The sequence below is a fragment of the Astyanax mexicanus genome, chromosome 17 (genome assembly GCF_023375975.1).
Source record: "Astyanax mexicanus isolate ESR-SI-001 chromosome 17, AstMex3_surface, whole genome shotgun sequence".
NCBI classification, from domain to species: domain Eukaryota; kingdom Metazoa; phylum Chordata; class Actinopteri; order Characiformes; family Acestrorhamphidae; genus Astyanax; species Astyanax mexicanus.
Genome location: NC_064424.1, coordinates 40,010,393 through 40,025,063, shown reverse-complemented (window position 1 = coordinate 40,025,063; position 14,671 = coordinate 40,010,393). Strand labels below are relative to the sequence as shown.

The window sequence follows — 14,671 nt, the reverse complement described above, 5'->3', positions numbered from 1 at the left end:
ATATATTAATGAATTAATTTTATTCATTAAATAATAATCCATTCCTGAATATCAAGCCTGCAACACATTTCATGGAATGTCGGGACGATGAAGCATTTACGTACCACTTTGCAATGTGTGGTTATACTGAGGATACCAAGCAGTGAAGAGTTTCAGGTGTTGTTTTGTCCCATTCTTTCTGCCAAGACATTGTTAATTTCAAAGTTCTTTATTTGGGACAGTACCTGTGCTCTCTTTTTCTGCAGTCACATCTTTATTACGTATTGTCTGCAGCATGTGGCTCTGCATTGTCTTGAAGGTGGTCTTGAAGGCAGCATACAGTTTGGACTTGAAACATTATAAATATTACAAACTTTTGTCAAATAGCCCAACTCTCTTCACCCCAGCATTCTAAAATACAGCACTTTTAGCTGATGCTTCCAACAGACCCACAATGCTACTGATTATGTTATTGATTAAGGTTCTATCTATATAGTGGTTCTATCAGCTATTGTTGAATGATGTTTTTTGATGCAATGCATCTGAGGCTTAAGCTTGCGCTCTTACCCTTAAAACACTGAAATTCCTCCTCTTTCATTGAATGGTTTAATGATATTATGGGATGTAGAGGGAGCAATATGCAAATCTCTTCCAATCTTTCCTTAAGGAACATTGGTTTCAAACATTTTTTTTTTTTTTTATGAATTTGTAACAAACATAATCCTCTTTACTTCTCAAATCATCTGCTTGAAATCACATCATCACATAGTTATTTGCTTTACAAATCTTATACTGCACCTGTTTCAAATTTTTGGAATGTGATGCAGGACTAAAATGCAGGAATGGATGTACAGTACCAGGTCAAAAGTTTGGACGCACTCTAAATTCAGTGTTTTCTCATTATTTTAAAAATGTTCTGCATTGTAGATTAACACTAAAGTCATACAAACTATGAAAAAGACCCATGGAATTATTTAGTAAACAAAACATTGTTGGCATTTTCTCCAGGTAGTTACCTGGAATGGTTTTCATTAAACAGCTGTGCTGAACTTAACATTTTCTGTCTCTTAATGTGTTTGAGAGCATCAGTTGTAAAGTAGGGAAGAGGTAGAGTTACAGGTATACAGTGAATAGTGAATATTTGAGTAATGTTCTAATCCATATTATGGCAAGAACTACTCAACTGAGTTATGAAAAAAAGTACTTGAAGAAATGAAGAAAATTTTAAAGAACTTTGAAAGTGTCCTCAAGTCACTGCAAAGACCATCAGAAATGTAATGATGAAACTGGCTCTCATCAAGACCACCACATCAGAGGAAGAACCAGAGTTTCCTCTGTTACACGGGATAAGTTATTCATAGTTACCAACTCCAGCACCTTAAATAAGAGTATCGTTGGTTTTAAGTTACCACATGATTCCTTATGTGTTTCTTCATAGTCTGGATGACTTCAGTATTTATTTACAATGTAGAATTATTTTTTTAAAATAATAAAAACATTGAATAAGAAGGTGTGTCCAATTTTTTTTCACTGGTACTGTATATTAATAAATGAACTGAAGTCGAGCAGTTAAAAAAAAAACATGTAATATCTTGGGTTCATACTGTCTACAATCAAATTGGTTGGTGTGTCTCAGTGGATAACACCACTACCTGCTAGTGCGCTGCTACATAATGTGGGAGACACTTGTTCAATTCCTGGTCTGGGTGACTATACTGCTCTACACCAATAAGAGTCCTTGGGCAAGACTCCTAACACTACACTGACCCACCTCTGTAATAGGAATGACCTTGTATGTCACTTTGGATAAAAGTGTCAGCTAAATAAATGTAATAATGTAAATGTAAAATAAAGGTTAAAAGAAATATTAAAAAACTGCTTGGAGCCGAGTGGTCCAGCGGTCTAAAGCGCTGACACTATGAGCAGGAGGTCGCAGGTTCGAACCCCCACTCATGCAGTTTGCCATCAAGCTTCCAGCGATCAGAGGGAGCAAAATTGGCCCTGCTCCCTCCGTGTGGGTAGATGGCGCTCTCTCCCCACATCACTAAAGGGTGATGTCTGCAGCACAGGGCGTCTGTGAGCTGATGTATCAGAACCGAGTTGCTGCGCTTTCATCCGAGCAGGCTGTGATGCTGCTCGGCGATGCTGCATCAGCAGCAACTCGAAAAGAAGCATGTGTTAGTCTTCACCCTCCTGGTGTGTTGGGGCATTAGTAGTGATATGGGGAGTCCTAACGAGAGGGTTGGGTAATTGGCCGTGTAAATTGGGGAGAAAATGAAAAAATAAAAAATAAAATAAAATAAGAATCTTCTTTTTCTGATTTTCAGTTATATAAATGTAATTTTTCGGTCTATTTATCTCTTTTAGGGACTGATTGGACCCACAGGCCTTCGGGGTGAGCCGGGGTTTGAGGGCCCCATGGTAAGCTAAGCAGTTCAGTATGTCATCCACACAGCAGACATCATTCAGAACATCTCTACACATACAGGAAGTGCTAATCTTCAGATGTGAGGGGTTAAATGGGGAGTTTCGCTTTGTGTCAGAAATGTCTACACCATATTGTCACAACACAGGAAGACATCACAGTTGTTACTGTCACTGTTAGACATAACTAGGTGACAGCACCTGACATTCCTCTGCTATAGGTCCACCTTTTAGATGCAGATTGAACAGACATTCCCAGGTGTTTTCCCAGCTGATGGCCATATGGTCCTGTTTGAGCATTTGAAGCCTCATCCAGTGACGCTATAAAACAGGAGATGGAAATCGTCCCATGTGGTTTACATCAAACAGTGTCCCAGCTTTCATCACGGCTCAGAGTCGCTGACGTGACGATGTTGAGGTTAAGTGTCTGAGCAGCTGCCACAGCTGACACTGAGTATTAGCCTATCAGCTCAGGTTTAAACCTGCATATAGTGTGATTACCACTGTGGTTTAAATGGCCCTTAGCAGCTACACACACACTGCAGACATAAAATATAGGAAACATCTTGTTTTTGTGTAGACAGTCTGCAGCTGATCACTGGCAGGGTGTGCTGTGAGAACGACTGCTTTGATTAGAATGAGTCAGATAATCATTTGTTAGTAATTATAATGAAAACAGTGTTTGTGTTTATAGTTGCTAAGTCTCTGAGAAAGGCTGTGCCACTGTTACTGTTAATGCTACAATTTTACCCTAATATCATATTGATGCTTCACTGGCTGTAATAGAATTTAGAGAATATTTATCCATTATATTGCCACTCCAGGCTGGAAGGATGCTAATGCGCTACATAATTCCTGCGAGAGTCATACTATTACTATTACTTATAGTGCCTCAGTCCACGTGCTTTTTTACACTTTTAGTGACATTTCTTTTAGTTTGTCCCAATTCAGGGGCTTCTTCGAAGGATGGGTAGGCTGCAGCGGTTCAACTGAAATGAGACAGTCTATTCTACAGAATATTTCCTGTTTCCTGTTTGAGATTCTACCTGCCACAACTAAAGTCAGAGCTGAGAAATGAGCCAGAGATTTTGATTCTCGTTTTGCTTCAGACCACAAAATACCAAATTAATTAAGTCCAGGTTAATTAAATGTACACTTACTTAAATATTTTAAATGTGAACGGGTGGAACTGAACACAAACAAATAAAAGGGAGTTTGAAATTAAGTTGAAAAAAGAGAATAAATTAGAATAAACTATTATTTAGTTTATATATATATATATATATATATATATATATATATATATATATATATATATATATATATATATATATAATATATATATATAGAGAGAGAGAGAGAGAATTATGTAGTTCATACAAACACGTGTGTGTGTATATATATATATATATATATATATATATATATATATATATACATATGTAAAACTAATAATAAATATTTATGTATTTATATATCTATAAACCACAACATATAACAACATAAACATGATGCTACATATATAACCTAAATAATACTTATATATTTAACAAAAGCACATACTGTCCCCTCCATTAGTATTGGAACAGTGAGGCCGATCCATTTCCTGCTGTAGACTGAAAATATTTGGGTTTAGTATCATTAGTGTTATATCACCATAAAATCATGAGATTGTTAAAAATACCTTACAGGTTAAATTACACAAACAAAGCAGGGCAGCTGCCCATAGATAAAATATGCTTTATTATTAAGACATGACTGTTCTTATTTTTATTTTATTTTAATGTTGTATTTTTTTTTTTCAAATCTAACATTGATTCTTTCAATTTTCATTTAAATATCCACTATTAAAATCTATAAAAAAAAGTCTTAAGAAGACGAAAAAGTGCAATTAATCATGATTAATCACAGATTTTTGTTGTGATAAATCAGTTTTTTTTTATTAGATTGACACCACAAATAAAAAAAGTGAGTTTAAAAATAATTTTATAAGTATTTATTTATTTATATATAATAATTATATAAGGTTAAAGGGTGCAATGCATTTCTTTGTTAACTTTGTTTTCCACTTGACTGACTTTACTGACACTGACCTAGAGGTGGGATAAAATATCAATATTGCACAAAATAGTATAATTTCCATGGCATTAAGTATCAATATATTTATTAAAACATAAGCACCCATCTCCCTAAGATTTGCCACAGAATTTGATAAACAAAAGTGCTGCTTCATTACTCCACATGGTGGCGCTATAATTAAACAAATAGCATAAACCAGCGGTGAAGAATATTGATTGTTAAATTCTGTGAATCTGGCACAGATAAATCCATAATTCCTGGTATTTGCTTATTAAGGATTATTTTGTCCTCTAATTCTCTTCTTTTATTATACTGTATATGGAGTATCGCAGAATGACAGTATCATGATAATATTGTAATAATATTGTATTGTAAGATTCCCTGTGATTCCCACGCCTAACATTTCCCAGTGTCCAGCAAGACTTAAATTAAGGGAATTAGTAAATCTCTTTTGTGTTTTTTGAATCACGCAAGATGTACTTTTCCTGTTGTTATGATAGCAAAGACACACTGATATGCCTTAAATCAAGCTGCACGGTGGAGGGTTGATGGCTCGCCTTTAGATCACTAAAATTGTGCCATTAATCTTTTATTTCTTTACACTTTGATTTTGCGTCCAAAATCCTCCAGCTCATAAAGTGACTACTCTCACAGATCAGATAGATCAAAGCCATCTATAATATCTGCCACTAGCTTTATTATGATCTGTTTCCAGCAAAGTGTACTGAGACGTTTCACCACATGATGATAACTGACATAATGATTAACTGACCACAGTTGATTTAGCCTGACAGGAGTTCAGCTATTCAATCCCTCTCACTGTTACATCTGTCTTCCTTTATCACATTACAGATAAACTGCCACTCTTTATGAAATGAAAAACTGTCTTATCACTTTTCTTTAAATCGCAGGGTGCGCTAGGAGCACAAGGTTCCCAGGGATTTGTGGGTGACAGAGTAAGTGTAACTTTGATTTGTATGTTATTTTTTCTTTATGGTCAGTCCTTTTGGCTTGATGCTATTTTTTTAGGTAACACTTTACTTGGATGGTCCATTTGATGGCCTCTTTGATGCTCAACTAACATTCAACTGCATGTCTATTAAATGCAAATGAACTAAAGGGTGAAAGTAAATGATTCTCTATTGAATATATAACCCTACATTCAACTCTAACCCAAACGCTTATCTTAATATTTTAGGATTGGGTTTAGGGTTAGATTTTAAGCTTGGGTTAAGGGTTAAGGTTAGGGTTAGGTGTAGGGTTAGATTTTAGGGTTGATTAAGGGTAGGGCTGTGACGATAATTTTATTACCGCAATACCGCGGTTATGGGACGTCACCGCGGTGATGAGCTCATTACCGTCATTACCGCATTTTTTTATGGCTGTCAAATCTGATTGACTGCGTTTTGAGCGGTAGTAAAATGCTCCATATAAGCACAACTGTGGTGAATTCAGTATTAATATGTCAAGTGTAAGTCCTACACTACAGGGCTGTGCAATATATCAAATATATTTTGATCGCGATAGATATTGGTGTCAAACGATCTCAAAATTCATAATATCGAATATAAAAATTTTTGTCATTTATCTGTGCTGCCGCTGCACTGGCGCGGCAGCGAATGGGTTAAGCAAAACGCGGTGCGTGGTACTCATTGAGGTCAGAACAGCTCTGGAGTCTCCTGCTCACTTCGTCTCCATTGAGGCTGCTGAAGAGAGTGAAGATTAGCAGCACTAATATTGGCTCGGAAATGGAAGCTACAGGGCAGGCTCAGTAAGTTGAGAAAAAAGGAAGAAAAAGACTCAGAACAGAAGAGAATCATCTGCAAGTTTTGCCGGAAAGTGGTGTCTGCACCTCTCGCCAACACATCAAACTAATTCACCCACCTCAAGGTAAACCATAGAGCCATGTAAGGTGTTCCGTGGTCACATTTTGAGAAAGTAAAATATATTAATTCATTGTCTGGCTGTTGGCTGTTCTGCGTGAGCACCGCGGAGAACGCGCGGCATTGCGCCTCAGTCTTGGTAAAAATAGTAAGGTTGGTTGAAGTGTAGTTCAAACAGCAAAGCAATGATATAAAACTATAACCACCATCTTTACTGAAATGTTGTTATCTGACCAAGTCTGAGGTAAAATGCGCTGCGCCTCGTCTCTTTCACAGCACGCGGAACTGAGTTCAGAACCGCTACAAATATAACCATATGAAACTCAGTTCAGATAAATAAACTTCAGATGAGTAAGGACACGTAAAGTGAAACAAAAATTGTCAAACATAAAGGACAGGTTTCTATTATTTTAAAATGGAACTAATGTCTTTTTTTTGGTCGGTTGTCTCTTGCGAGCCGATTTCTTAACGTCACGACATTTTAATCAACATATTATATGACGCGGGTCCTGTCAGGATATCTTGCGGCACAGACAGAACTGAATTGTTATTGGCGGGAACAGGAGTTTAATCAATCCAGAGGATGTGGGAGCACATTAATAAATAGTTAAGAAAATTGTAATAATCACGCAGTGATTCTCAAGCACGCAACAAAAAAAACCCTAAGCACAAAAAAAGAGCGGAGAATGGACCGACACGCGCACACACACACCGATTTTTTTTTTTGTAATGTGGTAAGAAACGTGACCGCACTATTCAGCGGTTTTAATAAATATTTTTTTTTAATTTCAAGCACTAAATGTAATTTATTAAATTTATTTAGGACCGCGGGGCAGGTGCGGCAAAACTGTGTATGTGGCGGGCTGATGCGGGATTAAAAGAAGGATTTTTTTTGCGGAACGGTAACGGGACAAAAAAGAAATGATGTCTGAATTAATTTCCTCCAATCGAATATAATTTAACATGGTTTAAGAATATAAAATAATTTATAAACAAACGAAATATTTAATATTGAGCTAATAGCCCAAGTGCAAAAATACAAAATCTGTAATACTCTGCACTGCACAATTCAAACGAAATAGCCGTAACGCAGCTGCGCTCCTGCCCTGCGATGCAGCCGAAGCCTGGTGTGAGGCAGCAGAAATTCTGGGGTGAAAACTACATAACTACACAATAAGGAGACATAATGCACTCCAAATATTCAGGAGGGAAGTGAAATAAATGATACTGTACAGATATAATCTGTATCTAGTAGATATTTAATGAGAAATAAGAAGAGTGTGAATAAAAAAAAAAAACAGACGCCCATCACAGACTTCTTGAGCCTTGAGCCCGAACGGCCCGAGGAAAGGGGTGAGAAATATATTTTTTTCGGGGCCGGGGGTCAGTGGAAAATTTTGCTGTGGATTAATTCGTCTTTTTTTTTTAAACGAATATTAGAATATTCGCTACCAATTACTGCCGAATATCCTGAGCTCAAAACCGCTATTCGGGCCAGCCCTAAAATAGATCTATGGATGGAGAAGGGGGAGGCGGACAAGCTCCTCCTTCAAAAAGTCTGCACGGAAAAAGACAGGTTAGCTGTACAATGACGAATTATACAGGCAGCATATGTTCACTTGTTATGCTGTATTTATGGTTTATGTAGAGGTTGTATGTAGGCTGTATGGTTTGAAGAATAAAGATTTGTTACCAATAAATTTGCGGTGTTTTTTTTTTGGGGGGGGGGGGGTTTGGGGTCTCGCGGTTAACCGCAATATCGCGGTGATGCGTTAGTTTTTTACCGCGGTTATAAAAAATCAATACCGCCCCAGCCCTAATTAAGGGTTAAGGTTAGGGTTAGGTGTAGGGTTAGATTTTAGGGTTTATTAAGGGTTAAGGTTAGGGTTAGGTGTAGGGTTAGATTTTAGGGTTGATTAAGGGTTAAGGTTAGGGTTAGGTGTAGGGTTAGATTTTAGGGTTGATTAAGGGTTAAGGTTAGGGTTAGGTGTAGGGTTTGATTTTAGGGTTGATTAATGGTGAAGGTTAGGGTTAGGTGTAGGGTTAGATTTTATGGTTGATTAAGGGTTAAGGTTAGGATTAGGTGCACGGTTAGGTTCTATTTTAAATCATTTACATTCAACATAGGGTTAAGTTAAATTTATTGGATATTCAATTCAGTGTTAGTTGAATGTCAGTTGAGCCTCAACAAGGCCATAAAATGGACCATCCAAGTAAAGGGTTACCTTTTTTTTAAAACGCAGAAGCACTAGAACTACATAACACACAAGATGCATAAGAACAATTAATAGGAGCATTTCAAGAATATGATACTATACACTTATACTGAAAATGTTACTTCACTCTGCTACTTTCTCATCAAACTTTAAATAGCTGTACATTTAGATTTCACATTTAATATGTGATAAATATAGAGGCTAAAACTTTTTTCTTTTGCTCTGATATCCTTACTGTTTCGCTAGGGTGCGAGAGGACCTGATGGAGACCAGGGGGATGCAGGACCCAAAGGTGACAAAGTAAGTGCCAGTTCAGGAATCTGCAAATGAATTTTATATTGTTTTCAAAGGACAAAATGTCAACATTCTTTCTCTCATAACATCCACCATAGGGTGAAAAAGGAGCCCCAGGGATAAGGGGGTCTCAGGGTGAGCAGGGGTCTGCTGGGTTTCCTGGCTTTCCAGGAGTGAAAGGTCAACCTGGAACAAGGGGTTTCCAGGTAATATATTCTATACTCTTAGTATAAAATGCAGTGTTAATAATAGAATTATAACTGTAATGTTTAAGTGGTATACCATACTATTGCTTATAATTACTTTGCTCATTTATAACACATTAATTCTAAATATAATATATCTAAATGCATGTATTTGTATTTTTATCCGTAGGTTGTATCTATTTGGTACTGTATATTGGTTTTTATATATTGAGATTAATTTAGAGATTTCTTTCAGGGGGAAGATGGAGAGAGTGGTCCACGAGGCAAAACAGGAAAGGAAGGTCCAAAGGTCAGAATTTAACAGCAGTCGTATATGTGGTCATGGGGTTAGAAATGTACTATTAAATACTGTCAAACCTTTAGCACTGTTTGTACTACTTACCTACCTACCAACCTACTTACCTATCTACCCACCTACTTACCAAACCACCTACCCACCCACCTGTTTACCTATCTACCTATCTACTTACCTACCAATCTACCCACCTACTTACCTACCTACCGATCCACCTACCTATCCTTTCTACCTACTTATATATCTATTTATATCTACCTACCTATCCACCTGCCTACTTATACACCTATACACCTATATACCTAGCCACCTATCTACCTACCTGTACACCTATATACCAATCTTCCTATCTAGCCACCTACCCACCTACCTACCTACTTATCCACCTATCTACCTATCTATATACCTATCCATCTATCTACTTAACTACCTATCCACCTATCTACCTATCTTATCTACCTATCCATCTATCTACCTAACTACCTATCCACTTACATACCTACCTACCTACCTGTCTACCTACCTATCTATCCACTTACATACCTACCTACCTACCTACCTGTCTACCTACCTATATATCCACTTACATACCTACCTACCTACCTGTCTACCTACCTATCTATCCACTTACATACCTACCTACCTACCTACCTACCTGTCTACCTACCTATATATCCACTTACATACCTACCTACCTACCTGTCTACCTACCTATCTATCCACTTACATACCTACCTACCTACCTACCTGTCTACCTACCTATATATCCACTTACATACCTACCTACCTACCTGTCTACCTACCTATCTATCCACTTACATACCTACCTACCTACCTACCTACCTGTCTACCTACCTATCTATCCACTTACATACCTACCTACCTACCGAGCACCCACCTGCCTACCTATCTACATGTCTACCTACCTACCTACCTACCTACCTACCTACCTTTCTATCTACCTATTCACCTATCAACCTATCTACACACATACATTTTCCTTTTAATAGAAAATCTCCATTCAAAATGCTGTTTAGTCCTAGACTAGGCTTAAACCATACCTTGGGAACTGACACAAAGACTGTAATACTCATTAGCATGTTACTGTCGTTAACTGTCGTTATTAATAAATATTGGTTTGATATTTGTGTTTAATATGTCTATCATGTTTGTACTAAAGGGGAACAGAGGGCCAGATGGCCGTCAGGGAAAACCAGGATCCAGAGGGCCAAAGGTAGTGTTGTTTTAAATTACAGTACAGTACCAGTCAAAAGTTTGGACTCAGCACTCTTTTTACTGATATTTCGGTGTGGTTTCCTTTGTTTCAGGGACGTACAGGACAGAGAGGGCACGTTGGTATGCCGGGACCACCGGTAAGGATCGAAATCAGCAGAAAATCTTTGTTTTGTTTTGTTTGTTTTTCTACCAGGTAAAACGGAAGTGTACAGACTTTCAGATTTTGTTTTATTTTGGCCTTTCAGGGGTTGCCAGGTCCTCCGGGAGCAGTGGGACCTGAAGGAAAGCCTGGTACACAGGTTCCCATTCTATATTCTAATACCATGATCACTGCTTGTTCTTCTGTTGTTGGTCTTTCTTCTAATAGTTGGAGAATGGTTTTCTGTAAGTGTGGAATGTGTCTTTTAATGTTTTTTCATCTAAGGTGTTTTCATCTTATAATCAATTAAGATGTTATGAAATAATCCATGCTTCTCGTATATATTCAATATTACATTTTTGCTTAAACATGCCAAAGTCAGAGCGCACCTGTCTCTTAAAGGGAACGCACTGATTGGTTTATTTCACATTGCGCTCAAAAAACACACCCATGAACACACCGCCATGCCCTAATCGATCTGAGATCCACAATTGACCAGTGTGCTATAGATCACTAAGATAGGGCTCTAAATGTTTAAAGAAAAGGTTTACAATAACGTCAGTCAGTATTGTGTGCTGTGTAATTACAAGTTAAAGTAAGGCAGATATAGTGTGGACTGCATATCATGTGTAAATTATCTCTAATTTAAGTAGTGGAATTAATATTGGGGCTTAAATCATAAATTGGTACATTTTGTGCTGATGAATTTCTCCTGTGTTTCAGGGCCCTCAAGGTGCGGTGGGTAACACAGGGGAAAAAGGACTAATGGTGAATACTTTCAACCTCCAGCTACTCAACTCAGATCTCAAACCTGTGTTTTTATCAGTGTGTCACTCATTCTTTTTTATTTTTCTAGTACCAGTCAGACACAGCTCTTCATATTCAATGTTCGTCCTTTTTAGGATTCTTGTTTACATTGTAAATTTAATATACTGTACTATACATTAAAACTATACAGGAACACATGCCAAATTATTTAGTAAACAAAACAGTGTTAAACAAACCAAGATATGTTTTATATTTTAGATTATTTAAAGTAGCACCTCTTGCTTAGATGACAGTTTTGCACTTCTTGGCTGGATTTTCTCAGTCAGTTTTATGAGGTACAGTCTCCTGGAATTCAGGCTTTCAGTTAACAGCTGTGCTGAACTCATCAAGAGTTAATTACTTAAATTTCTTGTCTCTTAATGTATTTGAGAGCATCGGTTGTAAAGTAGTGAAGAGGTAGAGTTACAGGTATACAGTGAATAGTGAATATTTGAATACTTTATTTGAGTAATGTTCTAATCTATATTATGGCAAGAACTACTCAACTAAGTATCCTTAAGTGCAGTTCCACAGACAATCAAAAGTGTTATGATTAAACTGGCTCTCATCAGGACAGTCACTGGAAAGGAAGTGCAGGAGTTTCCTCTGTTGTACAGGCTAAGTTCATCAGATTTACTAGCCTCAGAACCGCAAGTTAACAGCACCCGAGATAAGAGAGCCTAAATGCTTCACAGAGTATTTTGGTTTGTTTAACACTTTTAAGTTACTACAAGATTCCTTATGTGCTTCGTCATAGTCTGAATCACTTCAGAATTGATTTACAATGTAGGACAAAATGTCAAAAGAAAAAACATTGAATGAGAAGGTGTCATATTTAAGAAGTACTGTTATTTGATTATTTTATTGTAAAGTTTTACCACAGCTGAATCTACAAGATCCTGCCAGATTTTTTGTTTCTGTTTGTATTTCATCTTTCCTGACAGAAATGCATTTATTTCTTCTGAACAAGATAAAACTCTAAGTTTAACTCCATACAAAACTATGCAACTTCAACCATGACTGATCATCAGATTTGTTTGAGGGATTCTTAACTAATAAAATTGAATTAAATTAGAATGATATAAAACAAATCCTCTGTAACTGTAGGTCTAATCTTCTGTTGGTCTTGTTTTCCTTATATTGATGTTTAAGAACAGTTGATGAAATAATAATTTCAAATAATTGAATTGGGCATCAAAATAATTAATACACTCATTTAAATCGGCCTTTTCTTTTTTGCTCTATGCTCTACATGGTTTATGTTCAGCCGCTCTACCTTTGGCCTGTTGATGCTATTTTACAGCACTAAACATTTTACTGTGGTGAAATAACTCTCAGTACTGAGCAGTGTTGTCATGAATTCTTTAAACTGAGCCACTGAAGCAACCAAAATAAAAACAGGTCATTGCGTTTTATGGTGTATGGTATATGCGTTTTATGGTTTCATAAAGAGGTTCTCAGAAGACGGCCTCTGTAGGAATTTATTGAGCTAAAAAAAAAGGGTAGGCTGCTTGTTAAATGTTTCAGGTGCCTTAAATTAACCCTGAATAACCCCAGTCACTTATTAGCACACATATACACACACACACACATAGCTCTGGAAAAACAAATTAAGAGAGCACTTCAGTTTCTAAATCAATTTCTCTGATTTTGCTATTTATAGGTTTATGTTTGAATAAAATGAACATTGTTATTTTATTACATAAACTAGGAACAACATTCCTCTCAAATTCCAAATAAAAATATTGTCATTTAGAGCATTTATTTGCAGAAAATGAGAAATGGCTGAAATAACAAAAAGATGCAGAACTTTTAGATCTCAAATAAAGCAAACAAAACAAGTTATTCATAAGTTTTAAATAATCCTGTTTTTTAATCACAGTTTTATTGCATCTTGGCTTGTTCTCCTCCACCAGTCCTACACACTGCTTTTGGATAACTTTATGCTTTACACTCCTGGTGCAAAAATTCAAGCAGTTCAGCTTGGTTTGATGGCTTGTGATCATTCATCTTCCATTTCATTATATTCCAGAGATTTTAATTTTTTTCATCTTCATTTTAAGCGTTCTATTTTTTTTTTCCAGAGCTGTACATTTGTAGAGCTTTGATCTTCTTATATCTATTATGATCTATTTATCTACGATTATTCTTACTTTTTTCTTTCAGGGCTTTCAGGGCATTGCAGGAGAGCAAGGTCTGGAAGGACCACCCGGGCCTCCTGTGAGTCCATGCTTTTTCTATTAGTAAAATGCATTTATTTTAAATAACTTCAGGGACCTACAGTAGCTCAGAGGTACAGGGAGACCCGTCTGTTTTAGCGTCTGGTTTAATTAAAGCCTCTCCAGTAATGAGGGATAATTTGCTTGTGCAGAAACACAGTATTTACAGATAATTTGTTTGCAGGTACTTTGCTGACAGTGTGCTTTAAATAGCAGGTGTTCAGGATCTTATTTTCATGTAGGATAACACTTTAGAGGTTTGTATAAACATGTTCAGTCATGAACAATTAAACCAGAAGTGCTTGTGGAAAATGAAACATGGTCTTCAGACATGAGGGCTAATTAAGATTTAGTATACAGACAGCAAACAGGAGCAAACAGAATATAGAGTGAGAGCACTTAAAATCAGGTGCACTTATTCTTTTATTTTCCCAGAAATCATCAGCACACCTTTTAATCTGGTGTGGTATGAATTCTACCAGTCAGGTTGTAAAAACAGGTTTTAGTTTAGTTCTACAGCACAGAGACTGGAGCATTATTAGCATTAGCTAACTGCTAGCACTTTCTGTTCAGAAGTGAGTATTATCAGCCTGTAGGCTGCTGCTAACCCTGACTAGCACTGCTGGAGCAGCATTAGCATTATCTGCTAAATACGCTAAGCGCTAGCTCTTTCACTTTTTAGAGGTAAGTATATCAGACTTTAGCTTGCACATTTACCATGTTAAAACTAGCTACATGGGATAAACCACTAGCTGATATTGCCTTGGCTTGTCAACTTTGACTTTTGACTTTTAAAATATTTAGTTTATTAGCTTTACTTAACTTTAGCTCTCAAAATTCTACCAATGAAGCGTGGAGCTACTTCGAGCTTTTTCATGGTGTAAAAAATAGTGA

At 36.8% G+C, this 14,671-nt stretch overlaps 1 protein-coding gene across 2 annotated transcripts in view; it reads left to right on the top strand.

Annotated features, from left to right (window-relative positions):
• The window catches only part of si:ch211-196i2.1 (collagen alpha-1(I) chain), a 205,912-nt gene that overhangs the window by 152,124 nt on the left and 39,117 nt on the right, over window positions 1-14,671 (top strand). For both annotated transcript variants that reach the window (XM_022676499.2, XM_049466433.1), the window contains 10 exons: window positions 2,347-2,400; window positions 5,394-5,438; window positions 8,828-8,881; window positions 8,974-9,081; window positions 9,317-9,370; window positions 10,557-10,610; window positions 10,705-10,749; window positions 10,858-10,911; window positions 11,475-11,519; window positions 13,725-13,778. In XM_022676499.2, coding sequence (XP_022532220.2) covers window positions 2,347-2,400; window positions 5,394-5,438; window positions 8,828-8,881; window positions 8,974-9,081; window positions 9,317-9,370; window positions 10,557-10,610; window positions 10,705-10,749; window positions 10,858-10,911; window positions 11,475-11,519; window positions 13,725-13,778 — 567 coding nt within the window. The remainder of the gene's footprint in view (window positions 1-2,346; window positions 2,401-5,393; window positions 5,439-8,827; window positions 8,882-8,973; window positions 9,082-9,316; window positions 9,371-10,556; window positions 10,611-10,704; window positions 10,750-10,857; window positions 10,912-11,474; window positions 11,520-13,724; window positions 13,779-14,671) is intronic.